This window comes from Poecilia latipinna, unplaced genomic scaffold, assembly GCF_001443285.1.
Source record: "Poecilia latipinna isolate Pla-1442-1.1 unplaced genomic scaffold, P_latipinna-1.0 Scaffold1003, whole genome shotgun sequence".
Classification (NCBI taxonomy): Eukaryota; Metazoa; Chordata; class Actinopteri; order Cyprinodontiformes; family Poeciliidae; genus Poecilia; species Poecilia latipinna.
This window is the reverse complement of record NW_015113619.1, coordinates 146,233-166,010: the sequence shown is the minus strand read 5'-3', so window position 1 is coordinate 166,010 and position 19,778 is coordinate 146,233. Positions and strand designations below refer to the sequence as shown.

At 38.4% G+C, this 19,778-nt stretch overlaps 2 protein-coding genes across 12 annotated transcripts in view; both read right to left on the bottom strand.

The window, feature by feature from the left end:
• Positions 1 to 9,414, bottom strand: part of LOC106958643 (calcium/calmodulin-dependent protein kinase type II delta 2 chain) — a 55,231-nt gene extending 45,817 nt beyond the window's left edge. For 3 of the 10 annotated variants that reach the window (XM_015050643.1, XM_015050645.1, XM_015050647.1), the window contains exons 1-2: positions 8,912 to 9,405; positions 4,743 to 4,837 (exon numbers count right to left, since the gene is read on the bottom strand). In XM_015050643.1, the coding sequence (XP_014906129.1) occupies positions 4,743 to 4,837; positions 8,912 to 8,973 (157 nt within the window). In that variant the 5' untranslated portion in view covers positions 8,974 to 9,405. Of the gene's footprint in view, positions 1 to 4,742; positions 4,838 to 8,911 lie in introns of all 10 variants that reach the window. The other 7 variants (XM_015050640.1, XM_015050642.1, XM_015050639.1 and 4 more) reach the window with 5 other exon arrangements.
• Positions 9,415 to 12,623: 3,209 nt separating this feature from the next.
• cxcl8a (chemokine (C-X-C motif) ligand 8a) lies at positions 12,624 to 19,381 on the bottom strand. 2 transcript variants are annotated; one of them, XM_015050668.1, is made up of 5 exons: positions 19,316 to 19,381; positions 13,794 to 14,168; positions 13,564 to 13,696; positions 13,357 to 13,443; positions 12,624 to 13,240 (listed from the first exon to the last, which is right to left on the bottom strand). In XM_015050668.1, exons 2-5 carry the CDS (start codon positions 13,858 to 13,860, stop codon positions 13,228 to 13,230), a joined length of 300 nt encoding a protein of 99 aa, XP_014906154.1. In that variant the 5' UTR covers positions 13,861 to 14,168; positions 19,316 to 19,381; the 3' UTR covers positions 12,624 to 13,227. The 2 variants fall into 2 exon arrangements, with proteins under 2 accessions (XP_014906154.1, XP_014906153.1); XM_015050667.1 differs by lacking the exon at positions 19,316 to 19,381 and having other exon boundaries at positions 13,794 to 15,964.
• Between the last annotated feature and the right edge of the window lie 397 nt (positions 19,382 to 19,778).

The window sequence follows — 19,778 nt, the reverse complement described above, 5'->3', positions numbered from 1 at the left end:
AAACCACAAGTCTAACATCCATCACAAAAAATAAAAAGAGAATGACAAAAATACAAATATTAGAAGAAAGAGTGAAATACCCAAATTAGAGAATCAGCAAAAGTTCACCACAAAACCAATATTTTACCTTTCGTCATTTTTTTCAGCAGAACTATACTTCTGAATGTACAGCAATGCTTTTGACACTTTTACATTGTAAATCAACCAAGTTTACAATGAAATTTATTGTCTCGGTGTGTTCAATTCACATATTCCTTAGATTGTTCTCTATTGGTAGCAGCATGCAATAATTTATAGATTAAAAAAAAAATGAGAAAGAACGCTGCTGCAAAACAAACCAAAATCCTGTTGAAGCCTCAAGTTGTTGCGGTTTACCTAAAGAGTGCACTCCATGTGTGAACATTAATGGCAAAGAACAAGAATGAAACAACTCCTTGGAGTTTGTTTCTCTTGTTTTTGGCAACCCCTAGAGCAAGTTTTCTCAATTCTGGTCTTCAGAGACCATTTCCTTGCATGTTTTATGTGATTTTCTTCTGCCACACACCTGACTTGAATAGATGGATGATTTACAAGCTTCTGCAGAACTTGATGGCATGCAGAGGAGGTCATGCAGTCATTTGAATCAGGTGTTCTGAAACAGAGACTCATCAAAAATATGCAGGGCCCCAGTCCCTGAGGATTGGAATTAAGGAACACTGCCTGAAGATGTCCAGCAAAAAGGTGTTAACAGCTCTACACGTAACTATCTAATACAACAATCAACAGAATGCTGAAAAGAGATAGGTTGTAAACAAAACTTCCAGAGCATGCGGCGCCGCTGGCATGTCAAGACATCTTGGGGAATGCATGTCTTAGATGCCAGTTAGCCATCAAGAGACAAATTAGTCATTCATTCATCAGCATGCCAATGTATTTTACAGATAAAACTTGTAGTTACACAAGCTCTTCCTGCTAACAATTAAAAAAAAAATTTGAAAGACAGTCAAAGATCCTGGTCCAAATTTATTTGTTATGGCCCATCGCACACTAGAACGTTGCACTGTATTTTCCTAAGAAAATAAAATCCTTTTTATGTGGATAGAACTGATGATAGCTTTATAGGGAGGAGTATTATGCAACATTGATTTTTTTTTTGCACTTTATGCCAAGTAATACTGTTATTTCCTCCTCAAACACATACCTGGAGAGCTGCTTTGACTCATTAATACATGTTTGAGAAAGCCTTAAATCTCCCATGGCAGCTATTCGATGCGTATTTACCCAAGGCTCCTCCTTGGAGCTTCAGTCTCCAACTGAGCCTCCGCCTTCACAGTATCCCTCCTCTGCTTCTCCCCCATACAGCTCCACCAGACTAGTGGCAGAAGCAATTAGCAAACACCTGGAGGAACTGCGCATCTGTTAAGCTTATCATTCAAACTACAACGCTCCTAAGAAGAGTTGCAAAACTGCGTCAATGGATGGACTGGAGAAGCAGCGTTGGGATGACGTGCTGAAGTGGGAGTGTCAGAAAAGGAGGTAATAAAAGAGATGTGGGGGACTTTAGATCATATTTTATTCTGTTAAAATATGATTCTATTATCTTTCCTATGAATATTTTTGTTTTGTTTTGTCATTAAAAAGCACTGTGTTTCATTGCCCATGTTAAGCTGAATATTCATATAAATGTTGGTAACTATTCTGGCTGAGAGTGAAATGAGTCTAGAAAGGGATCAGCTTTTAACAGGCGCTTAGGGCAGCTTTGGGTCCTAAGTTTCTGTGTTGAAGAACGTAAGCTCAGTAGAACATAGTGTGACGCACGTCGGATTTATGAATGCCGTTTTGTATTTTCAGGTTAGCCGAAGTAGTGAAAAGTTACCAACAGGTATTGTGTGTTTGTGACACGAAGTTGTAAAGTTTCATAAGACAAAATGTATGTTGCTGTATTAATAACGGAGATATGGTTATCTCAGTTGAGACAGCTAAGCTAAGGTTTTGTGTCGAAGAACGTAAGCTCAGTAGATCATAGTGTGACGCACGTCGAATTTATGAATCCTGTTTTGTATTTTCAGAAAAGGAAAGTAAAGAAAATCTACAACCACCGCATGTCTCGACGTCAATATTGTTCGAGTGTGCAACAGAGACAGGCCAATTTCAAGACATCAGAAAAGGGATATGATGCGAAGTAAAATTACTTTAAAATTGCTTTTGATATATACAGCATTTTAATAACTGAAGTTAACAGCTACTATTACTGTTACTCTACAATTAACTATTTGCTTGAAAAATACATTAAAACACCTTCAAAAGCAACATCAATAACGAATTAACTAATATTTTGTATGAAATGCCAAAATTAACATCACCCCAGAAGTATGGTAAATATTGTATTATGGAAATGGCAAAAAAAAAAAAAAAAAGACAACAAAAGACAAAAACAAAGAAGCAAAACCAGAACTTATTTAATTTCTGTCGATACATAATGTAATGGGCTTTGATTTAGTGCTCAGCATTTGTACCTGGATAAAAGGCCGTCTCGTCTTCTATAAGCTCTCATGTGTTACAGGGTCTGTTTTCATGATTCAAAATCCCGCAGTTTTCCAGACTCAACCTTTAAATTCTCAATCATTTTCAGATCTTTTCAAAATATAAGTACAAACATTTTATATAAAGCTAAAACTGTTCACAAAATACATTTTACAAACTAAGACCAAACCACATATTATGAATATAAATCTCTGTATTTTATTTAATGATTCAGATTTGAAGTTTTTTGTACCGTGATTTGAAGGTAACAGGATCTGGAGCTCGTTTTGTTGCGTAAATGCTTTCATTTATAATCTGGAGATAACATAAGCTTAAGTTTTTTGTTAAGAATAAAGTTTCAACACCTCATCTTAATGATAACTCCAGCAAGAGTTTTAATAACAATTTAATATTTCCCATTATCATGACATAAAATCTCAGGCTGACTGTCATAATACTATGTAATATAACCGTGAGGCACAATTGCCTTGAGCTTTGATGTTGAGATAAACTATTATCCCTGGGGAGTAATTTGTTTTGCAGCAACAGAATTAATGCGAATTATCATTGAGGCTGACACTATCATGGACAAAAGAACATTTGTATCTTTTTTATTACATTTTATTTCCACCTGTTCTAAGGATGTCCTTGTCTCAACATTGAGAAAATTAAATCTTGTTTTTCTTGCCACACGTTTCATTATCTCGTCAGGCCAATAAGATTCTCAGTCATTGATTGTTCTAATTGAGACTTCAATCTCATTATGTTAGAAAACAATAACTCAAACTTTGCTTATAATCTCACACATATCTAAGCACAAATTCATGAGCTAATGGGTGACACATTTGTATTCCTGCTTCACATTATTCTGTGTTGTAATGAACAATGAAACTGGGTGTAACACTCATCTTTGGACTGAAATTGCAATCTAATCGAAAAGAAAAATAGATTTTTCTAGACTGTGGGTGAAAATAGAACACGGATAAAGATATAAACCACAAATGATTCACCATCGTCAATTTTGCATTCTTCAAAAATGTGTGGAAATCCTGGGGTTATGAGTAAAACAGAAATCTCTGGTTATTAACCCATTATTATCATCATCATCATTCCAAGTCGATGGCTTTCAGCTTCATCTTTCTTTTCTGGCCTCTCTGCTCTCTGTCACTCTCAATGACAACAGGCAGTAGTTCACGCAAAATCCTCATTTAAATGGGGGCATCTGCACCACTTTTGCATGTGCCATTTTTGTTGACTGCATGCAACATACTCACATACTGCGCGTGCAATTTGTTGTTTGCTCATGCAATTTGGTGCTCTTCATTCTGACTCATTCAAGATCAGGCCCAAAGTGTGGTCAAACATTTTGACCACACTTTGACTACAAAGTGGTCAGCGTCTTCCTCATTCAACCTGAGGAAAAAGCTAGTAAGAAAAGAGTCTTAGTTGTCTGAGTGCTCTGGTACCAGTCCCTGTTTTGCACAAAAAACCAAGTGTTGGCATAAGTGGAGTCTGACAGAAGAAAAGAAACCTTAGAGGCACAACACTCCACCGGTTAGTATTCACAAATAGGCTGGGTCATGGCTGTGCTTGTGCGTGCACATGTTTGAGAGTGTGTCTTTGTGGGCTTGAGTATGAATATGGTTGCGTGCGCGCGCATGTGTGTGTGTGTGTGTGTCCCAAGCTTGAGGCAACCAGGCCAGCGGCTACAATTACAATGACGGATGTGAAAGAACTGGGTCGGCTTCGCAAGAGATCTGCCCCTGGGAGGACAAGACCAGCTAGAGCCCTGAATCAATACAGAACACATACACACATCCGAGGTTGTGTGTGACTAAATTTTGCATAGAAACTAAAGGACAAATAAGAATAACACAAATAGGAAGGAAACCAATGCACCAAAAGTGCAAATGAGCAAATAAAGGATGACATATTACTGTTCATTGCTGTTCATTGTTTCTTTCTGCAAACCAGGAAAAAAAAAACTACCAACATTCAAACTCAAGGTAGATGTTTTCCTCACTGCCTACATGTCTGATTGTCTGTCTGTCTCTCAGTGACATTAACAATACCCGTGCACACACTCATGTGGTCCCACTCTAACCTCAAGCCCACTCTGAGAGGCAGCATCATTCAGAGTCTATAAACACTTCACTGAGTGACAAGCAGAGAGTGTTTCTGGTATTCATGCAAAGTGCGTCCTTATTTATTTTTCTTACATAAATGTTTGTTTTTCTTACCTCTGGCAGAAAGCTTCTTGGTGTTGATGATTTTAGCAGCATACTCCTGTCCAGATGAGATCTTCACGCACCTCCTGACCACAGAGAATGCTCCCCTTTAATTAAACACAAACAAAATAAAATACGTCAGCGATGTGTCTTTGATGAAAAAAGAAAAAAAAAAACTGCCCACTTGAAAAGCAGTCATGCCAACCTGACTCTCTGGGCTGAATGAAGTTTCTGTTACTGATTTTTCCATAAGCGTTTGATGGTAGAATCAAACAGTTACAGGTCAAAAAGAATGTCAAAGGAGTTCAAAGAAGAATTTGTTGCAACCAACCCAAGCAGAGAGCCAGTTGTGAGTTAGGCGACCAAAGAGAAACTATGCCAGTTAGCTTTGCTTTGAACCTTTGAACAGAGAGAAAATGTTTCAATTGGGATCTAAAAGTCACATTTTGACCAGCAAAAACAATGAAAACTTGCAAAAAGAAAACAAAACACACACACACACAAAAAAAACATAAAAATATACAGCTAGAGAAACAGCTGGTGAATGAAACTGGTGTGGTATGGATGCATCTCAGCCTGAAAGGCCTTACAGGTCACCAGTAGGTCTCAAACTAAAAAGAGCAGATTTTTTTCCAGTCAGTGAACACATCACACCCAAGCAGAAATGTATACTGCACAAATAGCAACACCTTTCAGTGTGGAAGTTTCACTGAGGTTAGAGGTTTTTTTTTTTTTTTTTTACAGCATAGCGAGGTGTTTCATGATTATATAAGAAAAAGTACAGAAGACCTAAAAGGCTATTTAAAAGGTTTCTGTGGAAACATGCCTGCCATGCCTGCTGTTCATTCAGGCTGTTACTTTTAAACTATTTTGGAGTTAGATTTTCTAGATAATAGGAGAGCTGAATGCATTACAAAAAAAAAAGTTGGTTTATTTGATCCTTTTGAGCCTTCAAAGTTTGTCATAAAACATTCTGGATTTGGAAACGTTGGCAGAGTTAAGCTTAGGATCAATTTTTTTTTTTTAGGGAACATAAAAGGGACTAATGGTAACAGCGCTAATTACTCATTACTCATGTACAAAAGAAAGCTTATAATGACAGATCCTTTGTCATTTTCTCTTAGTTTAAAAAAAAGTAGTGAAAACCTTTTTTACACTGCCTAAATAAGTCATTTATGACTGCTTACGGCAGAAAAGCCAGTAAAGCGGTTACGTATAATAGAATTGGCTAGAAGTGTTATCAGCATGGCAAAGTCTTGCATAACTGGAGGTTGAAAACGCTCATTAGTACATTTTACTGACTTAAATACCGCACCAGACAAGAGAAACGATTATATGATGAAGCAGCTCGTCATCGATTTTCAAAGTTAGAAGGAAACACCCTTTAAAAAGGTAAGGCACAGCAGATTTGTTTGTTACCTGAGGTTTGTTTACTTCATTATTCTTCCATTACACTGTTGAAATCAGTAATCACAAGTGATGTCATACTGTTGCTTAACTTGTCTGCAATGATAATAAAAAAAACTGCAAGAATTACTAACAGATATTAATCTACAAAAAGCTGGATCTTCAGCTGATAGTAGGCATTTTGGGGATTGTCAGCACAGTAACAGGTGAAGATGACATGTTTGTCTATCAAGTGCAGAGGTGAGTGCTGCATTTCATCTCACAAATTTACTTATCCTACAAACCTTCTGTACACTTTTTTAAAACAAATATCTGTATTGTTTCAGTCCTTTTTTGTTTTGGTGTCAAGGTCATTAATGAAGATCAAAGAACTAGGTCAGCTATATTTGAGGAATAGAAGGAGCACAGAGCTGCATCCGATGCAGCCTTGGAAAGGTTCACCCATCTTAAGGCTGCTAGGCTCTGCAGTCATGGAGACACCTTTAGCATCCAATATTCCTCATGACCTGAAGTCAATCCTGACCTCTGATTTATTGATTTTCTGGGGTCTGATAGCTGTGTTTATTACAGCCATTATTTTATTTGGTGAAGGGTGTGTAACAAACTAAATCAATAATTGTGCAACAACTTGTTGATAAATGGTGATTTAAACCTTTGATTTATCTAACATGAATGAAAATTTTGCACAAAAACAACCTCTTTTATAGTACTTATTGCAGAAAAAAATCATAGCATAACCAGTTGCATGAGATTTCAAGTGAATAGATTGTTATAGGTGGATTGATAAATGGTCTGTGCTCGTACAGCACTTTATCAAGTGCAGAGGAGCCCAAAGTGCTTCACCCTACAATCATGGTGGCAAGTCTGACAGATCCTCTGATTAGCATCAGCAGACAAGACAGATGATGAGCAAAACTTAAGAGGCAGACAGAGAGGGACTTGAACCAGCAACCCACTGATCGTGAAGCTGAACACCTACCACTGTCGCCACCATATGAAGCAGAAACTCTACAAATATATCGGCAACTGTGAGGTTTTAGTACGTTGTATGTTTTCAGCAGTACACCAATTTCATTTAGACAACAATGGCTCTTTGAATTGTAAATGTTGCTGAACCTTCTTACAAGGGAAAAAATTGATGCAACATTGAAGAAATTAGGATGATGAGCTGCAGACAGATTTGAGAGATCAGCTCCTCAAACAGGGAAAGAGAGACTGCATTATTTTGGCTGAGAGTTAACAAGCTGCAGACACATAGGATTCAAGGCTGCAGGTCAGGAAGCACATGACAACAATACATAGAGGCCCACACCTTTCAAGGAGTAAGCAAGACTTTTAAAAGCGTGTACAACGCATATCTGCTGTGCACAAAAGAAGCAGGTAAAATTTTGTGACTACTAGCCTAATAATGTGTTGGGTCCCATTTTGCTCTTAAAACAGCCTGGTAGAATCCTGAAGTGGTGTTGTAGTAAATGACACCAAGAGCTTCTTTAAGTCGGGAGAGATGTGAAGTGTGGCCGTCCAGAATCCAGACTTGTTTGTCCCACACATCCCATAGATGCTGTAGATTTGATTGAGAGCTGGAGAATTTGAAGGCCTCATGAAAACCTAAAAGTTGTTGCACTCCTTAGACCAGTCCTGAACCATTGTTGTTTCTTGGCTAGAGCATTATGCTGGTGGTAAAGGTGACACTCATGATGGTCCTGGTTCCCTGAAAGGATGACTTGCTTTTCCAATACTCCTTTGGTAGGTCAAGTCAAAGTTGAATCCAAGGGCAGGACCCAAGGATTTCCAGCCAAACCATCGACTTCCCCTCCACTGGCCTGTTCTCTCCTCCATGCCCCTGCTAACATTTGATAGATACTGACCTCTGGAGCCCTAGAACACCTTACAAGAAATGCAGTTTTGAAGACATCTGAACCAAGTCATCTAGGTTTCACAATCTGGTGCTTGCCAAACTCATTCATATCCTCGCGTAGGCCTTTTTTCCTTCTTCCAGCAACGTTGAGTACAAAGTGTTTGCTTGCTACTTAGAATATTATGCTAACTATCTGGTGTAATTAGGGGGTAATCACTGCAATACACTTCACCTGTTAAAAGTCATAATGTTTTGCCTGATCAGTGTATGCTGGTATGTGCAGATGGTGGCCTGCAGCTCTGTCAGAGGAAAGGTGAGAGTTCCCCTGCTGGGCTCTGATAATTGACCATGGATCTATGCTTGGCTAGGGAGTGTGTCATCCTCAACTACATGAGAGCTGTCGCATTCAGTGTGTGTATTTCTGTCACGCAGGAGGGGTGATGGAGGTAGAGAAGGAGGAGTGGGTTACCATATCTCCTAGCACACACACACGCACACGAACACACACGCCGATGCACTTGTCATCCTGGTTAAGCTTTTTAGCAAAGGAGTCCCGCAAATATCCAACTGCAGCATCAGCGGATGTCCAAGAGGGAGGGAAATGACGCCACCCTGCCGAACGACATGAGCACAGAGCGCAAGCAGGGCTTCGGATGCTGGGATTAAAGCAAATAGAAAGCAATTACACTGGCCTGCGTGACGCACGCGCACACACACACGAGAGTGCCTTTAGCCTCTGCATCATAGGCTGTTGGATGAACTGTCAGCGGCGCGCGCACACGCACGCTCACGCTCGGCACACAGACTCTCCAGCATCGAAATCCTAAAGCAGAGCGGCCTATTGCGTAACAAGCCGACATCTCGCTGAGGGAGAGAGAATGACAGATGATAAAAACAAAGGAACATGCGTGCTTACTTCCCCAGCTCCTCGAACAGCTGATATTCGTCGGTGAATCGCGTGCAGATCGTTAAGGCCATCCTGAAGCAGGTGCCGCGGAGGAGTGCAGAGGGGGGGGCGGGGTGTAGGTGTACAGAGAGGCGGATAAGGTGCACTCACAGGCTCCACAGAGTCGTCAACACCGCTCGGTTTTCTACTGAACGTGCAAACCAAACAGAGGGATTCATGCACAGCGAAAGCGCATCAGCGGGATCTACGTCTACTGGAATCTGCGGCAAGAACGCTGCCAGCGCGCGCGCTTCAGAGGTTCTATCCCCCCGGTGTTTGGTTATTTTCTTCACATCCAGCGGCTGGTCACAGCTCGTGGACGCAGCATTTTGTTTGCATTTCGGTGTCTTCCGAGCGTGTTCGTCCTGCTGCTGAGTGTTGTCTTTATGCACGCATCAGACGCCGCACTACCGCACCTACCCCCAACTGTGCGCTCGGCCCCGCCCCTTTGCCTGCATCCTCACTCAGGCCAATGGCAACGAGCAGTCTGACAAAAATAAAACACGAGGAATATGGAGGGAGTCATTTTATTTACAGATAAATAAAATGACTCAAATCAGAAATAATCAAAGGCACTTATTGCTGCTTTTAAATATCTAAAAATGCTGAAAACCTTTTGACAGATTATTGCAACTAATGAGAGAAATTATGGAATATGAATGTGTAAAGGAGTAGTCAGGATTCATTTCTGAGTCCGTAGTGTATCTGTCATGGTTCGGGGTTTGGTGAGGTGAGATGAGACGCAGGCAGCCAGGATGAAGGTGAAAATGATGAATTTAATGATTCAGAGTCCACAGGAAAACAGACTTAGACGAGGGTGGGACACGACGGCACAGGGAAACAGTTACAAATGACGAGGATCTGACAACGAACACAGACAACAGGTGGGGCTAAATACACACAGGGTAATCAGGGGGATACGACACACCTGGGGAGCAATCAACAGGGAGGACAGAGACTCAGGGAACAGGACTACACAGGGAAAACAGGACTGAACACAGAAGAACTCAAAAATAAACACACAGAAACACAGATCACGACAGTATGCTTGTTAATTTTGGATGATTGGCTAAGCAAATTATCATTACATCACAAATTGCTAACAGATAATATATTGTGGGCTTTTCTGGGAAATGTATAATAAAAGGCTTTTCTACAATCCATAGTGTCTAATTTCTAATGCTGTTTATTTGTATTTTAGAGGTCACTTTTAAACCAGATTACGGAGTCGTTGCTATAAAGATAACTGTTTATCAGCTGGTTTTATAAACTGAATTTGTATTATCCCCAAATTGATCCTGTCCATATAACTTGAATTGAAATTAGTGTCAATGTAATTAAACAGAACTAAGCCATTTCTGTCCACTCTAACTGAATGTAATTATATGCAAAATGGATTCGCTTCTTTTTTGAAACCTGGCTGTATGTCTAATATAATCCTAGAGGACGGTGGACCTCTGCCACTCTTTGCTCTTTTGTAGTTTAAAACAGGTTTTCTCTCAGGATTGCTCTTTATTTAGCTCCATCCATCTCATCAACACCGATGAAGAAAAGCATTTTCACAGATTCTCTTCAAGATGGATTTCGTCAGTTGAGTTCATCTTGTTTAATTTTACGCAATGAGGCAAAAAATAAAATTAAATGTGTTCATACAGTGTGTAACTATCCAGTTTCAACTATGTGAGACTGATTGATTTAATTAGCCAGTAGCACTAAATTCAGTACAGTGTTTTGCATGATGAAGTATCCCTCCTTTCACCACACCTAACTTAAATTGTTGATTTATATTTAATTGTTGCAAGAGTCTGCCTATAACATTTCATCATTTTCATCAGCTGTGTTCTTTTTTTTTTTTTTACCAGACAATAACTTAGTAGCTCTAAAACCTTGGGAAAATCTATTTTGATTAATGGCACTATTCCTAATATTTATAGTATAGCAGCAAAACCTGGTGAAATGTGCACTTTAAGTTTAATTCAGCAGTTTTAAGATCTGTTCATCTTCTTGGGTGGCCAACCTCACACACAATTTGATAAAGATGCTGCCTGACACTAGTTATATTTGCACAAGCAAGATATTCAACCCCTGTTGTGATCACAACTACTGGTCTGTTTGTGTTTCCATCTACAAGTTAATGTAGTAGAAGAACTTTGAAAAAGCAACCAAACTGCATAACTAAAATAGTGAACCTCTCACTGTGGTTTTTGTGCCATTGAACAAAAAAAAAGGCACAAAGCTAAAATCTGAAACCTTGAAGTCACAAAAACCATTTAGGCAGCCTCAGGCTTAGAGAACGTTTACCATACAGATGTCACAAGTCAGTTTGCCGAGCTTTGGAGAAATACATCACATTGTTACTTTATATCAGCTAACTAGGAAAGAACTGAACTGAAGTAAAACAAAAACATAGCTAATTAAATAAAAGAGGAACTAAGAAACACAGAAACAAATGAAACCCAACTAAACAGCCGAAGATCATGATATTTTGAGTAGATTCATCATTTATGGTGGTGCCTCGGGGATCTGGGGGTTGTACCCAAGGATGAACTTGACTTGTGGAGGTCCACAGTTCTCTTCCTCATATCATGCCTGGTGGATTTCTCTTGTTTTTTTTCTTTGCTGTGAGACAAGGATTCGGTCTGTTTGATGTGTGTCCTTAACACATTCACCATTGGGCCTTCATTTAACTCAAATTAGCTATAGATTAACTCGTAGGAAAAGCCATTTACATTTCTGAATTTCAGAGAAAATTACATATTTAGGCAATTTCATCTATTTAGCAAATTAGTTTGGTAAACCTAATTGTCCTAAAACAGGGAAAGTTTGGTCTGGATTAATTTCAAATGTGGAGAATAAAGCAGTCATGCATCTTTTTGTACAGTTTTAGTAAATATCTGGTTTCAATTGTTCACCATGGATGAATATGTGGGAAACCACATACTTGCTGCGACTTACAGTTCATGAACTTTGATTTTTATCTACTTCTCCAAATATGGGAATCTTGGTGGAGTACGCAGTTGGAGATTTTAAATGAAAATCTGTTGGCTTGTTTTAGAAAACTAAAACAAAGGGTCAGAAGTTGGTCTGTTGACAGGATAATGATCCAGAAGTTATAGCCAACTCAAAAGAAACAAATAGTTTGTCAGCCAGAACAACTGAAAACATATGTTTATGCTCGTTCTTGGTGGTGAGTTGAAGTAAACAGAGCATCGGGACTCTGGAGAATCGAGACTCTCGGTTCTCAGTTTCTGTCCTCCAACTTTGAAATGCAAAATGAGAAAACTAAGTGATGGTAAGATGAGGATGTACAGTAACTATTAACAGATGACCCACCAATATGTAGCACACACAATTGTGCATAAAATAAATACATGTAGTAGTAGAAGCTTTTTTTTTTTTTTCAAACTTTTCATAATTTATTTTAAGAGTATTTACTCATCCTTACAAGGGATAGCTATGATATCTTGGATATTTTCAACATGTACAAAGAGAAATAACTTCTATTCTTACGAAAAGTTGGAATTTGTTTTAGACGCAAGATTCTGACAAGACTACAATTCAGACAGAATGCAATGACTCATGCATACTGCAGGTGGCACACTTGTCTGATATTTGCCACACAGCTTCACACTGAAGGATATTCGAAAGAAAAACATGAGAAGTATTTCCATTTAAGATTTTTATTTAAAATTAGAAATAACATTTAAATTTTATAAATACATAGATAAATAAATAGAAATAGAAACAATAGTGCAATTTTACAAACAGTTTCTTTATACTTATAGTATGAAGCATACAAAGAGGGGGTGGTAAGTTAATAAACATTGCATTTGATGCAAACATCCATTTGTACACGCTTGTCCCTTTGTGGGGTCAGGAGGGTTGCTGGTGTCTCTTTCCAACTAATGTTCCAGGCGAGAGGCAGGGTCACCCTGGACAGGTCACCAGTCTGTCGCAAGGCAACATAGAGACACACAGGACTAACAACCATGCACACACACACTCACACCTATGTGTGGGAGGAACCCGGAGAACCCGGAGAAAACCCACACATGCACAGGGAGAACATGCACACAAACCCCGGGCTGGGTATCAAACCCAGAACCTTCTTGCTACAGGGCAACAGCTCTACCAACTGTGACACTGTGCAGCATTGATGCAAACAATTTGAGAACAAAGATGCTGAACTTTGATTCAGCATCAGGCGAATCAAAGTTTAGTGGCCCATCGTCAGACCAAGTCAAGTCTTTTGATTCTTTGAAGTCGTTGCCTTTATTCATTTCTCCTCATCGTTTCTTGCTGCAGAGAAGAAGAATCAGGGGGAAAAAATTATAAATATTTTGTGGTTTGAACTCAAGGCTTTAAAATTGTACATCCTTGTATTATATTTCAGAAAGGTTCAAGCTAAATCTTACTTTGCCATGATCCTCTGAATTACTTTCTTGACCCATGGAGCCTCAGGGTCCAGGCAAACTTCTTGGCCATCTTTTTTTAGAGTGGCACTGCAACACAAAGTGAAAACAATAAGTTTTGACATACCAATGCAATTACAATGATAAAAATCATCATCATAATCATCATAAACCCCAACGGAATGAGGCAGGAAATTAATTGGCTCTTACATGATCTCGGTCTCCTCGCAGTGAGAGTTGGCAGGAATCAGCTCCACTTTCTCTATGTGGCGCCCTATGGGTCTGCTCTCAGTCTGGATGCAGCGACAGTGCAGCTCCACTCCTAAGCTTCTCAGACTCATTCCTGTGCGGAGATTACAAATGCATATTTTCACAAAGTGCAATAAGCAAAACTGCCGAAGGAGTTATTGTTTAATAAACTAAAACAAACTGAGGCTTACCTTTGCTGGTGGCGAGGAAGGACAAGAAGATTAAGACAGAGAGGGTAATAATGCTGATTTTCTTCATTTTGGCTTCAAAAAAGTCTGTAGCTAATTCACTTGTGAGAATAGATAAGAACTTTCTAATAAATATTCTTTGACAGCAAAAAGATTTCTTCTATTCTGCAACAGATTTCTTTCTCTCGGTTGCTCTTTTCCTCTGCTCTTCCAGGCTTTGCTGCTTTCTCCAGCTGCTGTTTGAATCTGCCGGAGAGAAGTCCCGGCTTTTATTGGCCGTGGAAGTGACTCACTTCCCCATGTCAGCGTGTGTTGTGCAAGACAGGAATCACGAAGTGGGAATTTACGCTGCTTCGCTTCACTGTCTCTCATTCAGACCTGTCATAAGGAAAAACACAGACTGTAATAACTGAGTAAGGCATGATTGCTTTTTTTCATATGTTCATTGTTTTAAACCTTAGGCATGTTGTACCTGTGCACTGACAAACTGTGTGTATTAGAGTACAATTCATAGTTGTTTGGTAGACGGTAGGTAAGAAAAAGAATTATATTTATAGCATGTGGATTAATGGGGCTGAATGATAACAATCTGAATATCTGCTGGCCTGCTGCCGTATCTATTACTCCCACTACAATATCACATAAATCTTCAGACTGTATAAACACGTCTTCTACGGCGCACCTGCAGTGGCTGTATTAACAGAATATGGAGAAGGAAATCATTTTGATCGTTATGAACCGTTGACATTTTTGTGTCCTTACAAGCATGATTTTGCAAGAAGATTAACAGACTTATCATCAATGAATTCATCAAACTTTGAATTCCTTGTGCTTGACACTTTTAAAACAACACCAGGCTGTGAGCCAGAAATTTTCATGTGAACAAAGTCTGAGACTAATCCGACATGCTCCGACACATCTGTCCAGGCGTCACTGCATCTACTTACTAAACAGTATTGGGTAACTTGGGGTCAAGGGATCATGACTTCTGGTTCTGATTCAATAATTTATCATTTATTACTGTGCTCTCAGTTATTTCTACAGGCATAATATATGCTTATGTTTGTGACTTCAGTGCCTTCCCACTATATTCCATCCAACGCTTTTTCTTATTTTGTTACATTGCAACCACAATCCTCGGTCCACTTCATGGTGCCATAAACCCACACAAACTAAGGGAAAACTGAGAAGTGTACTTTTTTTAAAATACATATTAAAATTGTTGTTGCAGATCTATAAAGCTGTCTTTAATCTAATGTCCTTTAATAAAATTCAATGTGACCATTTGCTTTGAGAAACAGCAAGTTGTGGAGAAGTTCAAAGTGTGGTTTATTCCCATAAATCAATATACAACACAGAGGGTTGTTTAATCAATCCAAAAATGAAAATGGCATGGTCCCTAACTTGTCTAAACTTAAACCAAATTAAGAATCAAAACTTTAACATCGCTTTTTAAAGACCCTGTCCAATCTTTCTGAACTTGAGCTGTCATACAAAGAAAAACCTCCGTCTCAAAAACGATTTATGGGTATAATTACATTAAAGGGTTGTCTTCTGCATCATATTGTGCAAGGGACTGCCACACTTTTCAGATTTTATTAGCAAAAAAAAAAGAAAATTACAATCATGTCCTACTTTGCTGTGTAATGGTCCGTTATATAAAATACAGATAGACTAAAATTTGTACTTGTAGTGTGATAAACTGTAAAAAAAAAAGGCAACTGAGTGTGAATATGCATTTGCATGTGTGTGTTTACATTTTAATTTCTTGGAAATAGGAATTAAATATATCTGAAAGAGAAAGGAAAATTTATTTTTTATCCTACATCTCCCTCTTTGGTCAGCTTTGACTTTATTACACGGAAATGAAAGATGCATGTGGTTAAAAGTGAAACATGTGACGGACACTGGAAAGTTATTTGATTTTCACATTTTGTTTGTTGCAGTTGACACTACATCATGTTCATCAGATGAGTTCAAAGCGGCATGTGACCAGCATGAGACCGAATGGAACACATGTACATTTTCACTACTTCCTTTAAAATCAGATCCATTTTTGGTGAGGTTATTATTCAAATGTATGTGTAAAATTTTCCAGGTTGATAGCAAGTTTAGTTAGCACAAAACATTATTTTAAATTACATACAAAATATTTGTTATTGCATCATCGTTCAAAATTTCCACACACACACACATGCACGCGCGCACGCACACACACACACATACTAAATAGGGGAAATTGATTTGACATCCGTATGCGATCACACAGGAAGTAAGAAAAAAATATATCCTCAAGCGTTGTTTGCAAAAATGGGATATTCCTAAATTACTCCTCAACAAAAGCCATTACAATGTCTTATTGTACTGCTAATGGAAGTGGTAAAGATGTGTTGGAAGAAATACTTTAAAAATACACAAAAAGAATACTTTTTTTTTTTTACTCTGCATTCAGTATCATGAAATTGACAAGTTTTTCATATTTTCACAATTAGACCTTCAAGGAGTCAACAATGACACTTCATTCCTCTTGAAACAAATATGTAAATATGGCTTCATATTTGGATGCCTTTATTGCCAAGTCTCTTTTAATCATGAACTCTGACCTTAACTGAGGAAAGTGAGGGCTTTTTGTGACCTCCTGGACGACTTGATGATGCATTTGTGGAGTAATTCTGGTAGACCTTTCAGCTCTGGGAAGAGGACATGGGCATCACTGCTGTACCCTGGCTGTAATTGTGAATAATATTGTGGTTCATGGGAGTCACTGTGCTTCAGAAAGTTCATTGTGAGTCAGCGACTTTTCATCTCATCTGTTCTTGAATGACAGATAAGTGAGTTCTTAATTTTTCTAGTATAGCAGAAATCAAATGTGGATGTGGTAAGTGGGATTCAACACAGCTTTCTAAAAACATGTTTGATCAAAGTTATTTTAACAAGGGGTGAATTATTTAATTGGACAACTGAATCTGTTCGGTAGAAATGTGTGCAGGAAGTACTTATGTTAAAACCAAATTTTGTAAAAAAAAAAAAAAAAAGCCTAGAAACGTTTCTTCATTAGAAAAAGAGGTGAAGGGGAAACATCAGTGTCTTCCAAAAATAATATCTATTACAAACTAGGCTACAATAAAACAGAGGCAACTTTCACAATATTTTGAAAAGAGATACTGCAAACTGTTCTCCACAGCAGGCTTTGCCAATATTTCCAAAAGTGCATTTAGTTTATTTAACTAAATCAAGATGCCCCTCTGTGAAAATCTTTCCCACGTCTCTTCTAGATAAAAACTTTTTTTTTCTGACATGATCCGGGAGCACTGTGCTCTGCAGATTTGCTTTTAGTTTCAACTTTGTCAATGAGCTTCTTTGTGTGCTTGTTTAGCAAGATTTGTTGGTAATCAGAAGATTATACTAAAGAGTATTGATGTTGTAATCTTCATTCTTCTTCTACTTGACATAGATTTGGCACACCCAATCGAAAATGTGCATTTATTCCTACTGTAGGTAAAATCTTGACATTTATTTATTTATTTATTTATTTACTATGTTGTAAAAATGTATACATGCAGAAGAAATCTGATTGGTGCCAGACATTTTTGTAATCAGACTAACATTATAGAAAGACAACAAATGCTGCAAAGCCTTCCTTGACACGGCAAAAAAAAAAAAATAGTATTAGTAATGATATAGCAAAACTATCAATGCCCCTTGAATTTTTACACATTTTGACAATGAGGCATCACAAATTATCATTTATCTCATAAAGGCTTCATTAAATAGGCTAACTCATATGCATTGTTTTCAATTTCCTGTTAATATTGTGAAAAGTACAGCATGCCACGGTAAACTGAACTTCAACTTTTAGATAAGGACAGCTGAGAAGCAGTAAGGTTGAGCAGGTCAGCACAGCGTCCTGCTCTGCTCTGAAGGCTCACAGAGTCAAGCTGCAGACACATCTTCTCCCTCCCCCAACAGTAAAACATTCCTTTCTCTCACAGATGTGGATGTACCATCAGTTCCTCTAGTCTGCAGTGTGCTGAAACAAGGTTTTCCAGAAACGATTTCCTTACCCTCACATCTTCTACGAAACACAGGTCACTAAAGGAACAGACGTCCAAGATAAAGAGTGCACATAATCTCACATTCATCATCCTGTTATTCCTCTCCTTAGCGTCTGTTTCCTGGTCATACAAAGGTGGGGACACTTTTCCATAAGCTTGCAATATAAAATCATGAAATTCCACTATCAATCAATCAATCAATGAATCAATTTTGTTTGCACAGCACATTTCAGCAACAAGACAGTTCTAAGTACTTTACTTCATACAAATAAAAAGTCATAAAAACATCATGCATCTCCAACTGAGAAACCAGTAACAATCAATATGTCGATCAATGTTGCAGTGGTCATAGGTCAAAAGCAACTCTAAACAGGCGGGGGTTTAGTCTTGATTTAAAGGAACTTAATGTTTCAGCAGTTTTGCAGTTTTCTGGAAGCTTGTTGCAGATTTGTAGTGCAAAGAAGCTGAATGCTGCCTTTCTGTGTTTGGCTCTGGTTCTGGGGATGCAGAACAGGCCAGAACCAGAAGACCTGATAGGTCTCGAAGGTTGAAACAAGCACAGCAGATCAATGATTTATAAACTAAAAACAATATTTTATGGTCAATTAAACTAAGACCTGCTGAGTTTAATCCAAACTCAGCAGGTCTGAGTTTGGACTAAGAAGCCTTTACATTCATTCACCTGAATAAAATTGGGTGCAACCAGTTCAACCAAGTCAAAAGTGCACTACTTAACCACATTGAATCCCACTGCTCTGTATTGGCCTTGGTGTTTTCTTAGAGAATATTTATTTAAAAACAAAATGCATCATGAAGACCAGGGCACAGCAGGTAGGTCAGGAAGTTAAAAGCAACGATAGATCAAGAAAACAAGATCTACACCTTTGAACATGTCACAAAGAAATGCTCAATCCAACTTCTCACTGGGACAAAATATAAAATTATGTCACTCTTTTCAGCTTTTTTGTGCAAAAAATGTTACAAATGTTACAAACCACGTATTATTGTACTTACACTCAACACTATTGCACTACTTTGTTTTGGTCTATCACTTTAAATACCAGTACATCACATAGAACTTTGTATTAATTTGATAAAATGTAAAAAGGTTTGCAAGGCAATGCATGAGTATAGTGGATATACCTCATACACGTGTCTCTTATCTTCTTAGGCAAACTGCTCTTTCACGCCTGTCACGCCTGTTGCCTTGTCATATAAATCTGCAAATGAGTTCAAAGCCTAATATAAAATATGCACAAACAAGAGCTGGGAAAATCAGGAATGAATCATCAGCTTATCGTCACGTCTTTTTCTCTCTCTTTGTTTCTGTGTGTGTGCAATGTTGTAAGTATGTTTTGTTCTTCACGTGTCAGTTTATTGCAGCATGTTTACAATAGCTTAAACTCAGCTGGCGCACGGGAGTGACTGGGGTTAATATAAATCCTTTAAAACGAGGAAGTGATACTCAACTGAAAGCAGAAGACAAGAGCTTGTGGGAATTCATGGAAATATGGAGGAGTTTGTGAAATAACCCACAAAGGAGGAGAAAAGACATGGAGTTTACGGACCCGGGTTCTGCAAATCTTGGATTCAGGTCAAATTTTTGTGAGTGGGAGACTGGGCAGCATGCACACAATGTGCTTGAATGTTAACTGTCATGTCTGGACATGCATGCTGTCTTACTGTGATATAGCACTGTTAAAATAAGAAGAGTTACTATGTGCAGGAGCCAGAATTTAGATAGATGTCTACACAACAATAGCTTGGGTTCACATGTAGTTTAACCAAAACATTAACATGAACATAAGTATATCTGAAGTCTCCTGAGTCCAAACAATGTAGGATGTTGCAATACAACTGCAAGGGAACAGTTGTTTCAGAGCTGATCTGTTCCAGATAGTTTACCACTAAGTATTCATACATGCAACAGCAA